At 37.3% G+C, this 12,386-nt stretch overlaps 1 protein-coding gene and 1 pseudogene across 12 annotated transcripts in view; one reads left to right on the top strand and one right to left on the bottom strand.

Moving 5' to 3' along the window:
- L3MBTL3 (L3MBTL histone methyl-lysine binding protein 3) overlaps positions 1 to 12,386 on the bottom strand; it is a 179,108-nt gene that overhangs the window by 147,892 nt on the left and 18,830 nt on the right. For all 12 annotated transcript variants that reach the window (XR_010413760.1, XR_010413759.1, XM_064598093.1 and 9 more), the window contains exon 3: positions 5,929 to 6,045. Coding sequence is in view for 10 of the 12 variants with exons in the window: in XM_064598093.1 (XP_064454163.1) it covers positions 5,929 to 6,030 (102 nt within the window). In the remaining 2 variants the exon portion in view is untranslated. The remainder of the gene's footprint in view (positions 1 to 5,928; positions 6,046 to 12,386) is intronic.
- Positions 6,887 to 8,406, top strand: LOC123836521 (homeobox protein NANOG-like; annotated as a pseudogene).

The following is a 12,386-nucleotide window of genomic DNA, read 5'->3' as shown; positions in this document are numbered from 1 at the left end:
TGCTTTTTGGAATTCTCCATCCTATTCACCTGGAGTCCTCCAAAACAACTGGTAAAGTCTATGGAGATCTGAACAAAACTACTAGCTACTGGCCAATGCTATCACTAAAAATTATAGGCATTTTGATTTCATGGACATTTTGATTCCAAATATTGAAAATTTCCTCTCATCTCATGGCAAGCTTCAAATCAAATATGTTTCTGCAATAGCCTGGTTGTACTGTGCATGTGTTGAAGGCTTAACTACTATCTATGTGCAGAGACCCCACTCCCCCAATCCCCTTTGAAACAACTAAGTTTTCTCTCCTATTCATGAAGTTCAAAGTTTTCCATAGTCCTCTGTTTTTCCATAAAATAAAATGACACCAAGGATCCACTAATTTTGACAGCTGGTGAAAAACTGGAAAGCTCACGATTCAAAAGATTATAAAACTTTTTTGCTTAAAGTTTTTAGATCTTTCGCAGAAATATGGATGAGCATGCCAATATGTAGTAGTGAAACTTAAGACCTTCCACTCCCCAATCTAAAACATCTATTTAGTCAACATGCCCATAGGAGGATTCATTTAATCATTCAGACTACCAGTCAGAAAAAGCTGAAGCAAAAATTACTATTCTTTCCACCAGGAAAACACGGCACCTTAAAAAATTTTATGCATGTACTCTACAGTGATTAAAAGCTCTTTAGGCCGACAAAGCTGAAATTGTTAATAAAAGTGAAAATGTTTTCTACTACGTATTTCAGATAGAAGTTCCCAGCTAACATGTGTTTACTATACCTAGTGTGCTCACCTAAAAATATCAATCTAGGAAGTGGCAAAAAGGTAACTGAGAGGAAAAGAGCTAAAAATAACTTTACTTTTTGGAAAAAAACATTTTAAATGGTCTACTCTGAAAAGGGAATATTTCAAAATAAAGCTGACAGTACCATCTACTGGGCAAGAGTAGAAAAAACAAGCCATAATGTTACTAATTAATGATATTAAAGAGTAAGACAAAAAATAAATTCTGCATGAAAGTTTAACAAAACCATAGACATGACCTTTGTCATTCAGTTCAGGTAAGTAATTTTACTTTTATTATATGCTGATGTTAATTTATACCTATTTGAAAACTATAAAATGTGAGAAACAGCACCATTTGCATTACACTGAGAGTCTCCTGTGGTATTAAGTTTCCAAATTGCCGCTAAGCTGGGAGGCACCCTGCATTTCCAACACTGAGAAAGAGAACACCACTCAGTGGAATCTTTAAATACACTTTCAGAGTTATGATACTTGGAAGCTTTAGGCTCAACTACTCTCAAAGTTAAAAGATAATATTCCCACAATACAACAATTAATCCCAATTATCTTTTCCTTCTAATACTTATTGCCAGTAACTGAACTACAGCCAAAGTACAAAGTAAAGATGTCACAACACTCAGGGACACAATTAACTCCTGTAAGCCAGGGATCCATAGTTGGACTTCAGGAGACTGATGAATCCCATGAAATACATGCAAAATTACGTCAGGAGCACATATATATTTTTCTGGGGATCGGGTTCATAAGTTTCATCATATTCCCAAAGGCATCCTATAACCCTGAAAAAGTAAAGAACATCTCACCAAAGTTACTTTATCTCAAAAATTAACCTCCAAGTGTTTTCAAAGTATCCTATTATACGCAAAAAGACATAGGGATTAATTTTTTTTTTTTTTCTGGCTTCTCAATTTGGATTTACTGTCTTTCACAATGTTGCTATTGTAGAAAATGCTGGACCACATAGGCTGTTAGGTGCTGCCAGCATTACTGGAGTTCCACAGATGGAATTCCAGAAAGACTGACACATTCCCTAACATTGTTTTCCCCCAATAAAACCCTCAGGTTCTGAAATGGGGAATGCTTTTATGAATGGTTTTAGAGCCATGGAGACTTGAAATGATCCCTCTTATTTCTTTTTTTCAAAGTTACTAGTTCTTTTAACTTAGGCATCTAAAAACCAGCATAAAAATTTATTGAGTGGCTCCATTCCATAATCAAGAACATCAAAATTATAAACTTTACAAAAGAAATTGATTAAGCACATCAAACACATCAGCTGACATTGTAATTTGTTCTGTTAGTGGATACAACTAGATCAGTCAGAAAACAATTATGCCTGAAATATACAAGGGGTTGCAAAGGTTGGTTTGTTTAGCTTGGCTTGAACTACCTTTAATTGATTCAATTCTCTTCTTTATTTTTTCTTGTAGAGGCAAAGGATCCTTTGCTGATTTTTGCCCGTCTTTAATAAGAGATCACTAAAAGACGCTGCCGAGGTTACTATTTTTGTTTTATTACTTTCCATGTTGAAATGTGAGTTCTACTTACTGATCTGTTTTAAGAGCAAAGATTTTGGTAACTACACATTTCTGAACATTCATCACAACAAGGCAAAACTGCACTAAGCACACACAGTGAATTTTCCAGTTGGGTTTCTGCATTGCTGCTGCAGGGTCTTGCTCTCAGTTAAGTGGCAACTATTCTTACTAGATAAGATGCTATCGCTCCCAGGAGTGCATCTGCATTTTACTAAAGGATTTCAAACAGCTAAATCCTTATGACCCAGAGGAATAATTCTCTGTGGATAAATTTCAGACATCAATTAGAAGTTCAGAGAGAGAAACTGCTTAGGGACAGGGAGCCCTACCATGCACCCTCCCACTACCACTTAATACCTGCCTGTTTGTATGGCTGGTCCTGAGAAATTAATCTACAAATACTAATTTGCCATTTTACAGAATAATTAGGCAGTGGTACAGTTTCCAAAGCTTGTTTAAGCAAAAATGTCTTGTGGATGACTATAATATTTCCAAGAGGGCCAGTGGACACTTGCCGTTCTCCCCTAACACTATACTTTCTTAGGCTAGTCCTTCTCTTTCTTGCCTACCATCCCTGCCAGCAGAAGTCTTCACATCCATGCCGACCTATTTTCAGACACCTGAAGCCCACATGACAGCTACTTCCCAAAGCCTTCCTGATCCCTCCAGCTAAAATAATACCTCCTCTAAATTGCGCTAACATTCTCCCTGTATCTCTTTTGTTATGAAACATTTTCTCCCTTTAGACAGTAGTATAGTAGTATTAAGAGAATCAATTTCAGTATCAGAAAAGCCCGGCTTTAGACGCAGTTCTGCCAATATCTTGACCTTGAGCAAATGCTTTAACCATTCTGGGCCTCTGTTTTCCCATCTGTAAACTGACAACAGTGACAAGAACTGTCACTGTTAAAGAAAAGGATTAAATAAAAAGATGCAGATAAAGTGCTCATCAGAGAGTAAGCTCTCTATTCTTTCCACTGCTGCACCCAAATGAAAAGATTTTGCACTCCGTTTTATATAAAGATTGGTTAGTCCAGGATGAAGAGGGGCAAGGGGATTCCAGCAACAGGAAAAAGCATAAACAGACCAAGGTGTGAAGCCTTCAACTAGCTAGTTGGGCTGGAAAGGAAACAAGATGGCACAGAAGGGTGAAATGAGATGCAGCTGGAGGAAAGTAGCGGCCAGATCACCAAAAACTTCTGTGATAAACTTTGCCATGAAAGACAGGAAACTGCTAAAGGATTTTAAGCAGAAGAGTGACATAACTTGATTGGCCAGCAACGTTTTACAGAGAAACGTTCTTTCAAAATGGCAGTAAACTGAAGCATATAAAAACCTGTTCCCATGATAAGAAACTGACTTCTGTGTATTAGCTGATTATATGGGCTGCACTAATCTGAGCTGGCTGTCTTAGGAGAGCACCTTGTTTATGAGGAAATCCACATACCTATACCCATTAAAAAACAGAAGCTTCAGTAATGTAAGATAGACAAGGCACGATGTCAGAGAGTAAATCTCATGCTTTATTCAAAGTTCTTTTTAGTATCTTATTTTTGTGAAAAATCAATTTCTCAATCAAGTCTCTTAAACAACTCAGACATTAATACCAGGAGCAAGTGATTTAGAAATCCTAAGTAACATAATCAACTGGCTTGTTCTTCAATCTCTTCAGGTAAAAATGGTTATAAAGTACAAAAAAAATTTTTTAATTTTTTTTTTTTTAGAAGTGGGGTTTCAAACCGTCTACAGTACATATAGTGAATTGGCTACATGGCAATTACCTAGGTAATTAGATGAACCTAAAAGTCAAATAAAATAAACCAGATTATAATACCCACTAAGTGGCTTAATTACCTGATTACCTTAATAAAAGTAATAGGTTAATTCCTAAAATCCGTTGTTTAGAAAACCTTCAGGCAATTTAAATTTCTTAGGGATGGAAAGTTCAAAATCTAACTGCACAAAAGTTATAAATTTCATCATCTACCTGACATCAAAATAACACAGTTGAGAAGGGACAAAAATGTACAAGGAAAATACAAGAATAAAGCAATAAAAAAAAAAGGCAGCTTACATAATATATCACAAAGCCAGAAAAGATATAATTTGTTAAGTGTTTCCATATGTTATTTTTTTCAATCCTTATAACCACCTTGTGACATAGATCCTATTTCCTCATTTTATAGATAAAGATTCTGAAACTTAGGAAATTTAAATAACTTGACAAAGCTCATGTAGCTACTATGAGGCTGACATTATAAGCGTCTGGAACAGTTTTCTTTCTCACAAATTTCAGCACTCGATTCCCATCATATCTAATCCAGATGAACATTTGGAGAATGTTAGAGCAGATAAAATCCTGAGTATTCATTTAATTCCTTATTTCACCAAAAAGGAAACTGGCCCAAAGAGACTAACTGACTTGTTCAAGGTCATTCAGAACTAAAACTAAAAATCATATCTCCTTTCCAGATTTCAATGAACCTCATTGCAGTATTTTTATTAAGCTAAACTCAGATAGATAGATACATTGGCACACTGCACTTAATTCAGCCTAACCCAACTAAAATCTAAGTATTCTTCCAATGACGGATTGTCCAGATCTCACCACTGAGGATGAACTAGAATGGGCTTGGCTGAGATATTTGTCAAGTAGCCACTAAAAGATACTGGATTCCAGGAAGCCTCTATTTGGGGGCAGGAACTTCTATTCAAGATAGACCACAACACCAACCACTACAGAGGAAAGCCAAGTAACAGCCAGTTAGGGTGATTAGAAGTTCAAACACCTGAGTAACCACATACAAACACAAAGTCTAAAAGGCCACAGACAGGTTCAAGGTCCCAGAGATAGGATTAGAGCAAAAACACATTAGAAATGAGAGGTGGGGGTGACTGGCTTCCCGGATGAGCGCTTACATAACTATGTTTCATAGGGCAGCAGAGGTGGTCCTACCATGGGTTTAGGGAGGCTTGAGAAAAGGGGCAGGATGAGCACACAGGAAAGGAGCAGACTGAAGCATCACTCTCTGAAGAGAGTTCTCATCTATATAAAAGCAACCTGGTTTACAGGAAGGACCAGCTTTTGAACAAGTGATTATATAAAAATCCATATTTATAGTATAAATAATTTAAGGGAGGAGAATAACCCTGTCTATTCAATATTTTAACCTTATCCAGTTTTTAATAGAGAAAACTAGGGCACAGGGAATGTGGTTATTCATTTAAAGTTATAAAGTTCATAACTAAAAAACATAGGAAGCTAGGTCTTCTAAGCCTACCATTTCCATATTTATTATCCATCATGATAAAGTCAAACCTGGGATGATCCTCTGGAAGCTACAATTCAACTTCTGCAAAATAAGAACATATTGCCAAAATATTCCCATCCACCACCCCAAGTGACAAAGACTTCTGCCAAGTCGTCAGCATTTCAAATTGTCTTGAAAATTTACTGTAGAGATCTGGGCATCATATGAAGCCTAGAGGGTTATGCTTAATGCTTTTAATTCTTCTCTCACATATTTAGTCAAATTTATTTTCATAAACACACACAGATAACTGTATTTAATAAAGACAGCTTACCTTTAAGTCACTTCCGGGTAATGTGCCTACTCCATCTTTCCAGTCCATAACACTGAATACATCAAACTCTTGACCACTTGTGCTAGAGGCAGATTCAGTCATGATTTATTTTTGAACCTGGAAGGGGGGGAAAGGCATATCATTAAATATTCTACTTACAAATCAGTTTTTATTTTAGTGGCCACTGCCTCAGTTTCCCTTAATTATGTAATTTTCTTGATCACAAATCTCATATCCATAGATCTAGAAATAAATGCTTCAAAAATATCATGTTTTTCTTAGTGTAATCCCTGGTAAATTATAGAAGAAACAATATTACTAAAATTTATAAATTAGAAAGTGTCAACTTTTCTATTCTTAAAAAGGAATTCTTTGTTTCATAGCATATTCATCTAAAATAAAAAATCATGACATATATAAATAGAAATTGTTGCCCACTAAGTAGTTTTTTTGTTGTTGTTTTTTTAAAATATTGAAAAGAGAGTGGGTATAAAGAACAGAATTAATATTAGTAATAATGTTAATAAACAAAATGAAGCCATTTAGATAATAAAAAAGAACAAGAAAATGCCAGTCCATGAGGACTGTCATCTACACTAAACTTGTCAATTAAGTGTGCTGTGTCAATTCAATGAATTCACAGGGTGATTGATTCTTTCCGTAAATTGATTAATTTAATTCAGTCGAGATATCTGCCGATTTGATGTTCTGGGAAATAGGGAAGCAGTCTTAAAATATACAGCAAACACTAATAATAAGGCTATGTTAAGATAACCAAGTCAACTAGCTAACTGTGATAATGCTTTTAATTTGCATTTTTTTAAAAACTGCAAAACAGTTTTCCATAATCACACTATTAGTGGTCATATTGATACTGTTATTCCAAGACTGCTGTCTATGTGGTATGGGATAAAAAAAAGTAAGTAATTATGTTGGTGTCATTGATAAGCAATGAAAGATGGGTAAGTCCTAAATTTGAATGAAAGTGTCAGTATGAATTCATAATGCACTTTAACCTTTAAAAAATATGCATATTTTCTAGCTTTGCCCAGTGACAAAATCTAGAAACAACCAACAGTAATGAGCAGCCACTTGCTCAGACTGTGGTCTCTAAATACCATTTCTCTGAGGTCTTCCCAGAGAAGGGGCTGGTTTCTGCTCAGTGGCAGATGTGCAAGATGAATCTGGAACTGGTCAACAAAAAGCAAGGAAGCTATCAAAGACAACAGAGATCATATCAAAAGAACTCAGAAGCCAACTTGAAGAGGCTCCTGCTGGCCAAACTAAGGAACGGATTCCTGCAAAGAACTGAAACACATCAAGGAAGTTTAAATCCATGAGTTCATATTGATATTGAAAACAAACAAACCAACCAAGAACACTTCATTGATCACCTTTTGAGACTACAAGGGAACCAACTCATTATCTGGAAAAAGAAACAAGGATTTACCCTGCCTACATTGCATGAGACCCATGGGAACTGCACCTCAGGGTAGCCAAATCATTGGTGAGAGGAAGTTTCAGTTTAGAAAGAGTTCCTGCTAATAAATAAAGAAGGAGAGACAGGATTAACTGAGAATTCGCAAGGATCCAGCTCTGCCCCAATGCCCGCCTGGCCCCGAAGCACCCAGTTCTAGGGACTCTTCTCCAATGCCTGAGATTTATGGCCCTGAAGAAAATTATGCATCCCTGCAAAATGTCATCTGCTGAGACATCCCACGTGCAGACTGTCTCTCCTCTTCCTTCCTCTATTGATCTGCTTGTTCAGGACAGCCCCGACTCCTCCACCAGTCCCAGGGTAAAACTACCACCCACTTCTGGTGAGGAGACGACAGTGAGGAAGGAAGACACGGCCCAGGGCAAGAAACAGATCAGGACCGTGTTCTCTCCGACCCAACTCTATGTCCTCAATGATTGATTTCAGAGATAGAAATACCTCAGTCTCCAGCAGATGCAAGAACTTTCCAACATTCTGAACCTTAGCTATAAGCAGGTGAAGACCTGGTTCCAGAACCAGAGAATGAAATGTAAAAGGTGCAGAAAAACCACTGACCAGAGGAGAGCAAGAGTGTGACTCAGAACACCACAGCAACCGCAGAATACCCAGGCTTCTATTCCTACCACCAGGGATACCTGAGGAACACTTCCAGAAACCTTCCAGTATGGAGCAACCAGACCTGGAATAACCCGAATTGGAACAACCAGACCTGAAACAGCCAGTCTGGGAGCAACCATTCCTGAACCAGTCAGACCTGGTGCCCCCAAGCCTGGAACAATAAGCTCCAGAACTGTGGAGAGGAATCCCTGTAGCCCCAGATCCAATTCCAGCAAAATTCCATCAGCGATTTGGAGTCCATCTTAGAAACTTCTGGGGAAAGCTATAGTGTAATACAACAATCCGCTAAGTATTTTAGTACCCAGCAAATAATGGATTTGTTTCCAAATTACTCTGTGAACATACAGCCCGAAGCTGTGTGACTATGAGTATATTATTCGATCTCAGTTTGGGCGGTGGCTATATTACTTCTCCTAGGCTTTGTCTTTTAAGGTCCTATATATCTCTGCCTCCATATTCTGTTTCCCATTATTCTTTTTTTTTTTTTAAGATTTTATTTATTTGACAGAGAGAGACACAGCAAGAGAGGGAACACAAGCAGGGGGAGCGGGAGAGGGAGAAGCAGGCTTCCTGTGGAGCAGGGAGCCTGATGCGGGGCTCGTGATCCCAGGATCCTGGGATTATGACCTGAGCCGAAGGCAGATTCTTAACGACTGAGCCACCCAGGCGCCCCACCCATTATTCTTATTGTGTCCATTGAGGGGGTACGATTGGAGTCAGAGGTTTCAGTAGCATTGGCTGCTATGGACAATATGATAAAAAGTGTTTCTGGCTATAGATAACTAGATACAATCCTAACGTAGATAGCTTTAGGCTCTAGAATCTAACCTAAAGAATAGGAAGTGAAGATACAAAGACGTGTGATGAAGGATAATTTGTATTTTCTGAGATTGTGAGGCTTTTCTTGTTAATAACCTCAACTGTTAATTCGTTCATTTTTCTAGGATTTGTAGAAAGATGTTTTGTATTTTAATGTATCATGATAATAGTACCAGTTTGGCTGACTGGTTTACAGGTTTAAGAACAAATAAATAAAATGCCCACTTTACCCTTAAAAAAAATTAAAAAAAAAATAAGGAATGACAATACTGAAACATTACCGTTTTCAATCCTCGGTAAATGAATGGCTTTGGCAATGGCCATCGATGACCACTAAGAATACAAACCCAACACCATCTGTGAAGTCGTCTTGCCAAGAAAAAACCAAACCAAACCTAATCTGATCAAGTCTAGTTACAGGAAATACCAGATACAAAGAGACATGTTAAATCACACCGTAAAAATAGAGAGGGAGTAAAATTCAGACTGTCAGAAACTCTTAGCAACAATTCTCAAAGTGTGGTCCACAGATGCTGGGAGGACCTGAGACCCTTTCAAAAGGCCCAAGAAGTCAAAACTATTTTCATAAAAATACCCATGATTTGCCTTCTTTGCTATGTTGACATCTGCACCGATGGGACAGAAGCGACGATGAGTAAATAGGGCACCCGAGGGTAGGAGTAGTCATTGCCTCCTTTACCACCTTGCACTTACAGGAAACACCAGTTTCACTAGAGATCATCCTTGATGAAGTCAAGTCACAGCTTTCATTAAGTCTTGATATGTAAATACACATCTTTTTAATATTCTGTGTGATGAAAGGGGAAGCACACACAGAGCGCTTGGGTGTGTCAAAGTACCAAGGAAGAGCACCTGTGAACTGTTTGAGACGCAAGCTGAATGAGCTGCTTTTTCCATGGGATGCCATTGATTTAACAAACTCTTGTTCATTCAGGTTTGGATATCTGGCAAATATTTTGTCAAAAATAAATGAAGTGAGCCTGTCAGCGACAAGGAAAACACTGACAGCATTTGTGGCTGAAGACACAATTTGAGCATTCAAGGGAAAACCATGATTTTGGAAAACGTGTATCTACCACCATGATCTTGACAGCTTCCCAGTAGCTAAATACTTTTCTAAGGAGATGGGTGGTAATAGTCATGAATAGGATTTTTAAAATATTTTATATTTGACATATGTCAACATTTGGGAGATTTGCATAACTCAGTGAAGCAGTATTTTCCAAATAACCATGCTTGATGTCACAAAATTATGCATGGAAAGGATCCATTTAAGTGTATGACAGACCAATGGATTTTAATGTAGTATGAAAAGTTCATTGTCAGGGTTTCAAATTGCCCACTGCAACTTACCTTTAAGAAACTACCCCTTGTCAACTTTTGGTGTAGTATCACAGAAGGATGTCCACCATTTAATGAAAAATCTTAAAATACTCCTCCCCCTTTCCAACCCCACATCTGTGTAAAGCAGATTTTCTTCATACACCTCAACCAAAACAACATATTGCAACAGACTGAATGCAGAAGCAGATATGAAAATCCAGCTATTTTCTATTAAGCCAGACATGAAAGAGATTTTCAAAAATGGAACACAGTGCCACTTCTCTCATTTTTCCATTACGGAAACTATGATTATGTTTCATGAAAACTGTGCAGACATGTATTAACATAATGGGCTTGCTACCGTTATTTTTAAGTAAATAGTTTAAATTACGTATTTTAATTTTAAATACAGAAAATATTAATAGATTTAACCCATACAAACAACAGCTCTTTGGGGTTTTCAGTCATTCTTAAGAGGGTCAAAGAGACTTGAGAGCCACTGCTCCATATAGGATAAAAACTTGGCTTTCTGCCACACGGACACATACACACGCACAAGGCCAGGAGTAAAAAAATCCATGGAAGAGGAAATCTGAAACTCAGATTAAGAGATTTGAGTGACATATTAATAAAGCACAATATCATAATTCATAGATCTTGTCTGGACCCTGATTTAAACCATTTTTTAAAGAAGATGATGAAGACTAGACAGGAAGGGAAGCATGAATGCCACCTGGCTATTTGATGATGTACAAAAACACTGATTTTTCTGGAGGGATGATGATGGCATGTACTTTCAAAAGGGGACTTCGTCCTTGTCAACTGAAACCAACAGATGGAATGATTAAGTTAGGAATTTGCTATAAATTAGTCAAGAGGGTGAAGTGGTGAAATAAACAGGCAACGTGCTGGTAATTCTCAAGAAGTCTGAAGGGCCCATAGTTTATTATACTACATCTTAGGTTTATAAGTGCTTGAAAAATTCTGTAATAGAAATATATTTTAAGTGCAGTCTCTTTAGATACATAATACACATTTATTTCTTAAATAGTCAATAGAAAAAAAACCTGTGTTTCTTTGAATTATAGCTAGCTTTTGTTGAAGTTTATTAGATGCTTCCATATTCTTTCTTCCTTTGTCCCCTTTAAATGAGCAAATGTCAAATGTTACATATTAAGTCTATTTCTGATCATTTCAAATTTTATACAGTCTGAAATTGAAGAAGTACTAGATTTCACTACCATTAGGACTTAACCCTTAAAACAAACTAAGATGTGAAGGCCTGAGGAAGATTAATCTAAGAAACCGTGAAGATGTGAAGTGAATTAAGACTTGCACTTAAGTTCTCTACAACTCCTACCTCACTAAATAGAGATCAGCAACAAAATCAACTTCCTTATTAAGTGTTGTAGGAGTGGCAACTTTTTCTTGATAGATAGTAGAGTGACAGAATAATTTCCCCCCTGGTGGATAAACTGGGTAAAACCTGAGTGATCCATGGAAAAGAAAGTTTTACTATTCTTTCTCTAATCACAATAGCATTTATTCACCAGGTACTCAGTGTCAGACATTAATACGTATACTTTTTAATTTATTAATTCAATCTCACCTTCTTCCAGAAAAGGATTCAAAGCAGCAATTTACATATATTATTTCATTTCTTTCTTTCTCACAAAAAGATGGGTTCTAATAATCCCTCCAGTCTACACTGAAGAAAGTGAGTTGCAGAGTTCAGTAATTCACCCAAAACCTTATCTGGTGGCATGGCCAATATCTGAAACCAGGTAAGTCTGATTCCAACCGTGGGCTTTTTTCTCAACCACTGTCTTGTCTTGTCTCTAAGAATCTGGCTAAACCTACTTTTCCCTAAGTTATTCCTTAGACATGACAAATCCAGAAACCAATTTACTAGGGCCGAAGTTCTTGATTTATGTATATCAGTGCAATTGTATCCTTTTAATAAAATATCATCAAATATATACTTATTAACAAAGTGTCATTAAGACACATATACAACAGAAATACAATTTCAGTCTTTTCCCAGGCGCCTGGGTGGTTCAGTCATTAACCATCTGCCTTCGGCTCAGGTCATGATCCCAGGGTCCTGGGATCGAGCCCCACATCGGGATCCCTGCTCGTCAGGAAGCCTGCTTCTCCCTCTCCCACTCCCCCTGCTTGT

Source organism: Mirounga angustirostris, unplaced genomic scaffold (genome assembly GCF_029215605.1).
Source record: "Mirounga angustirostris isolate CCGP_5_RB_7025 unplaced genomic scaffold, mMirAng1.0.hap1 SCAF_8, whole genome shotgun sequence".
In the NCBI taxonomy this organism is placed as follows: Eukaryota; Metazoa; Chordata; class Mammalia; order Carnivora; family Phocidae; genus Mirounga; species Mirounga angustirostris.
Note: the sequence above shows the minus strand (reverse complement) of the source record. Positions and strands in the feature narration are given on the sequence as shown.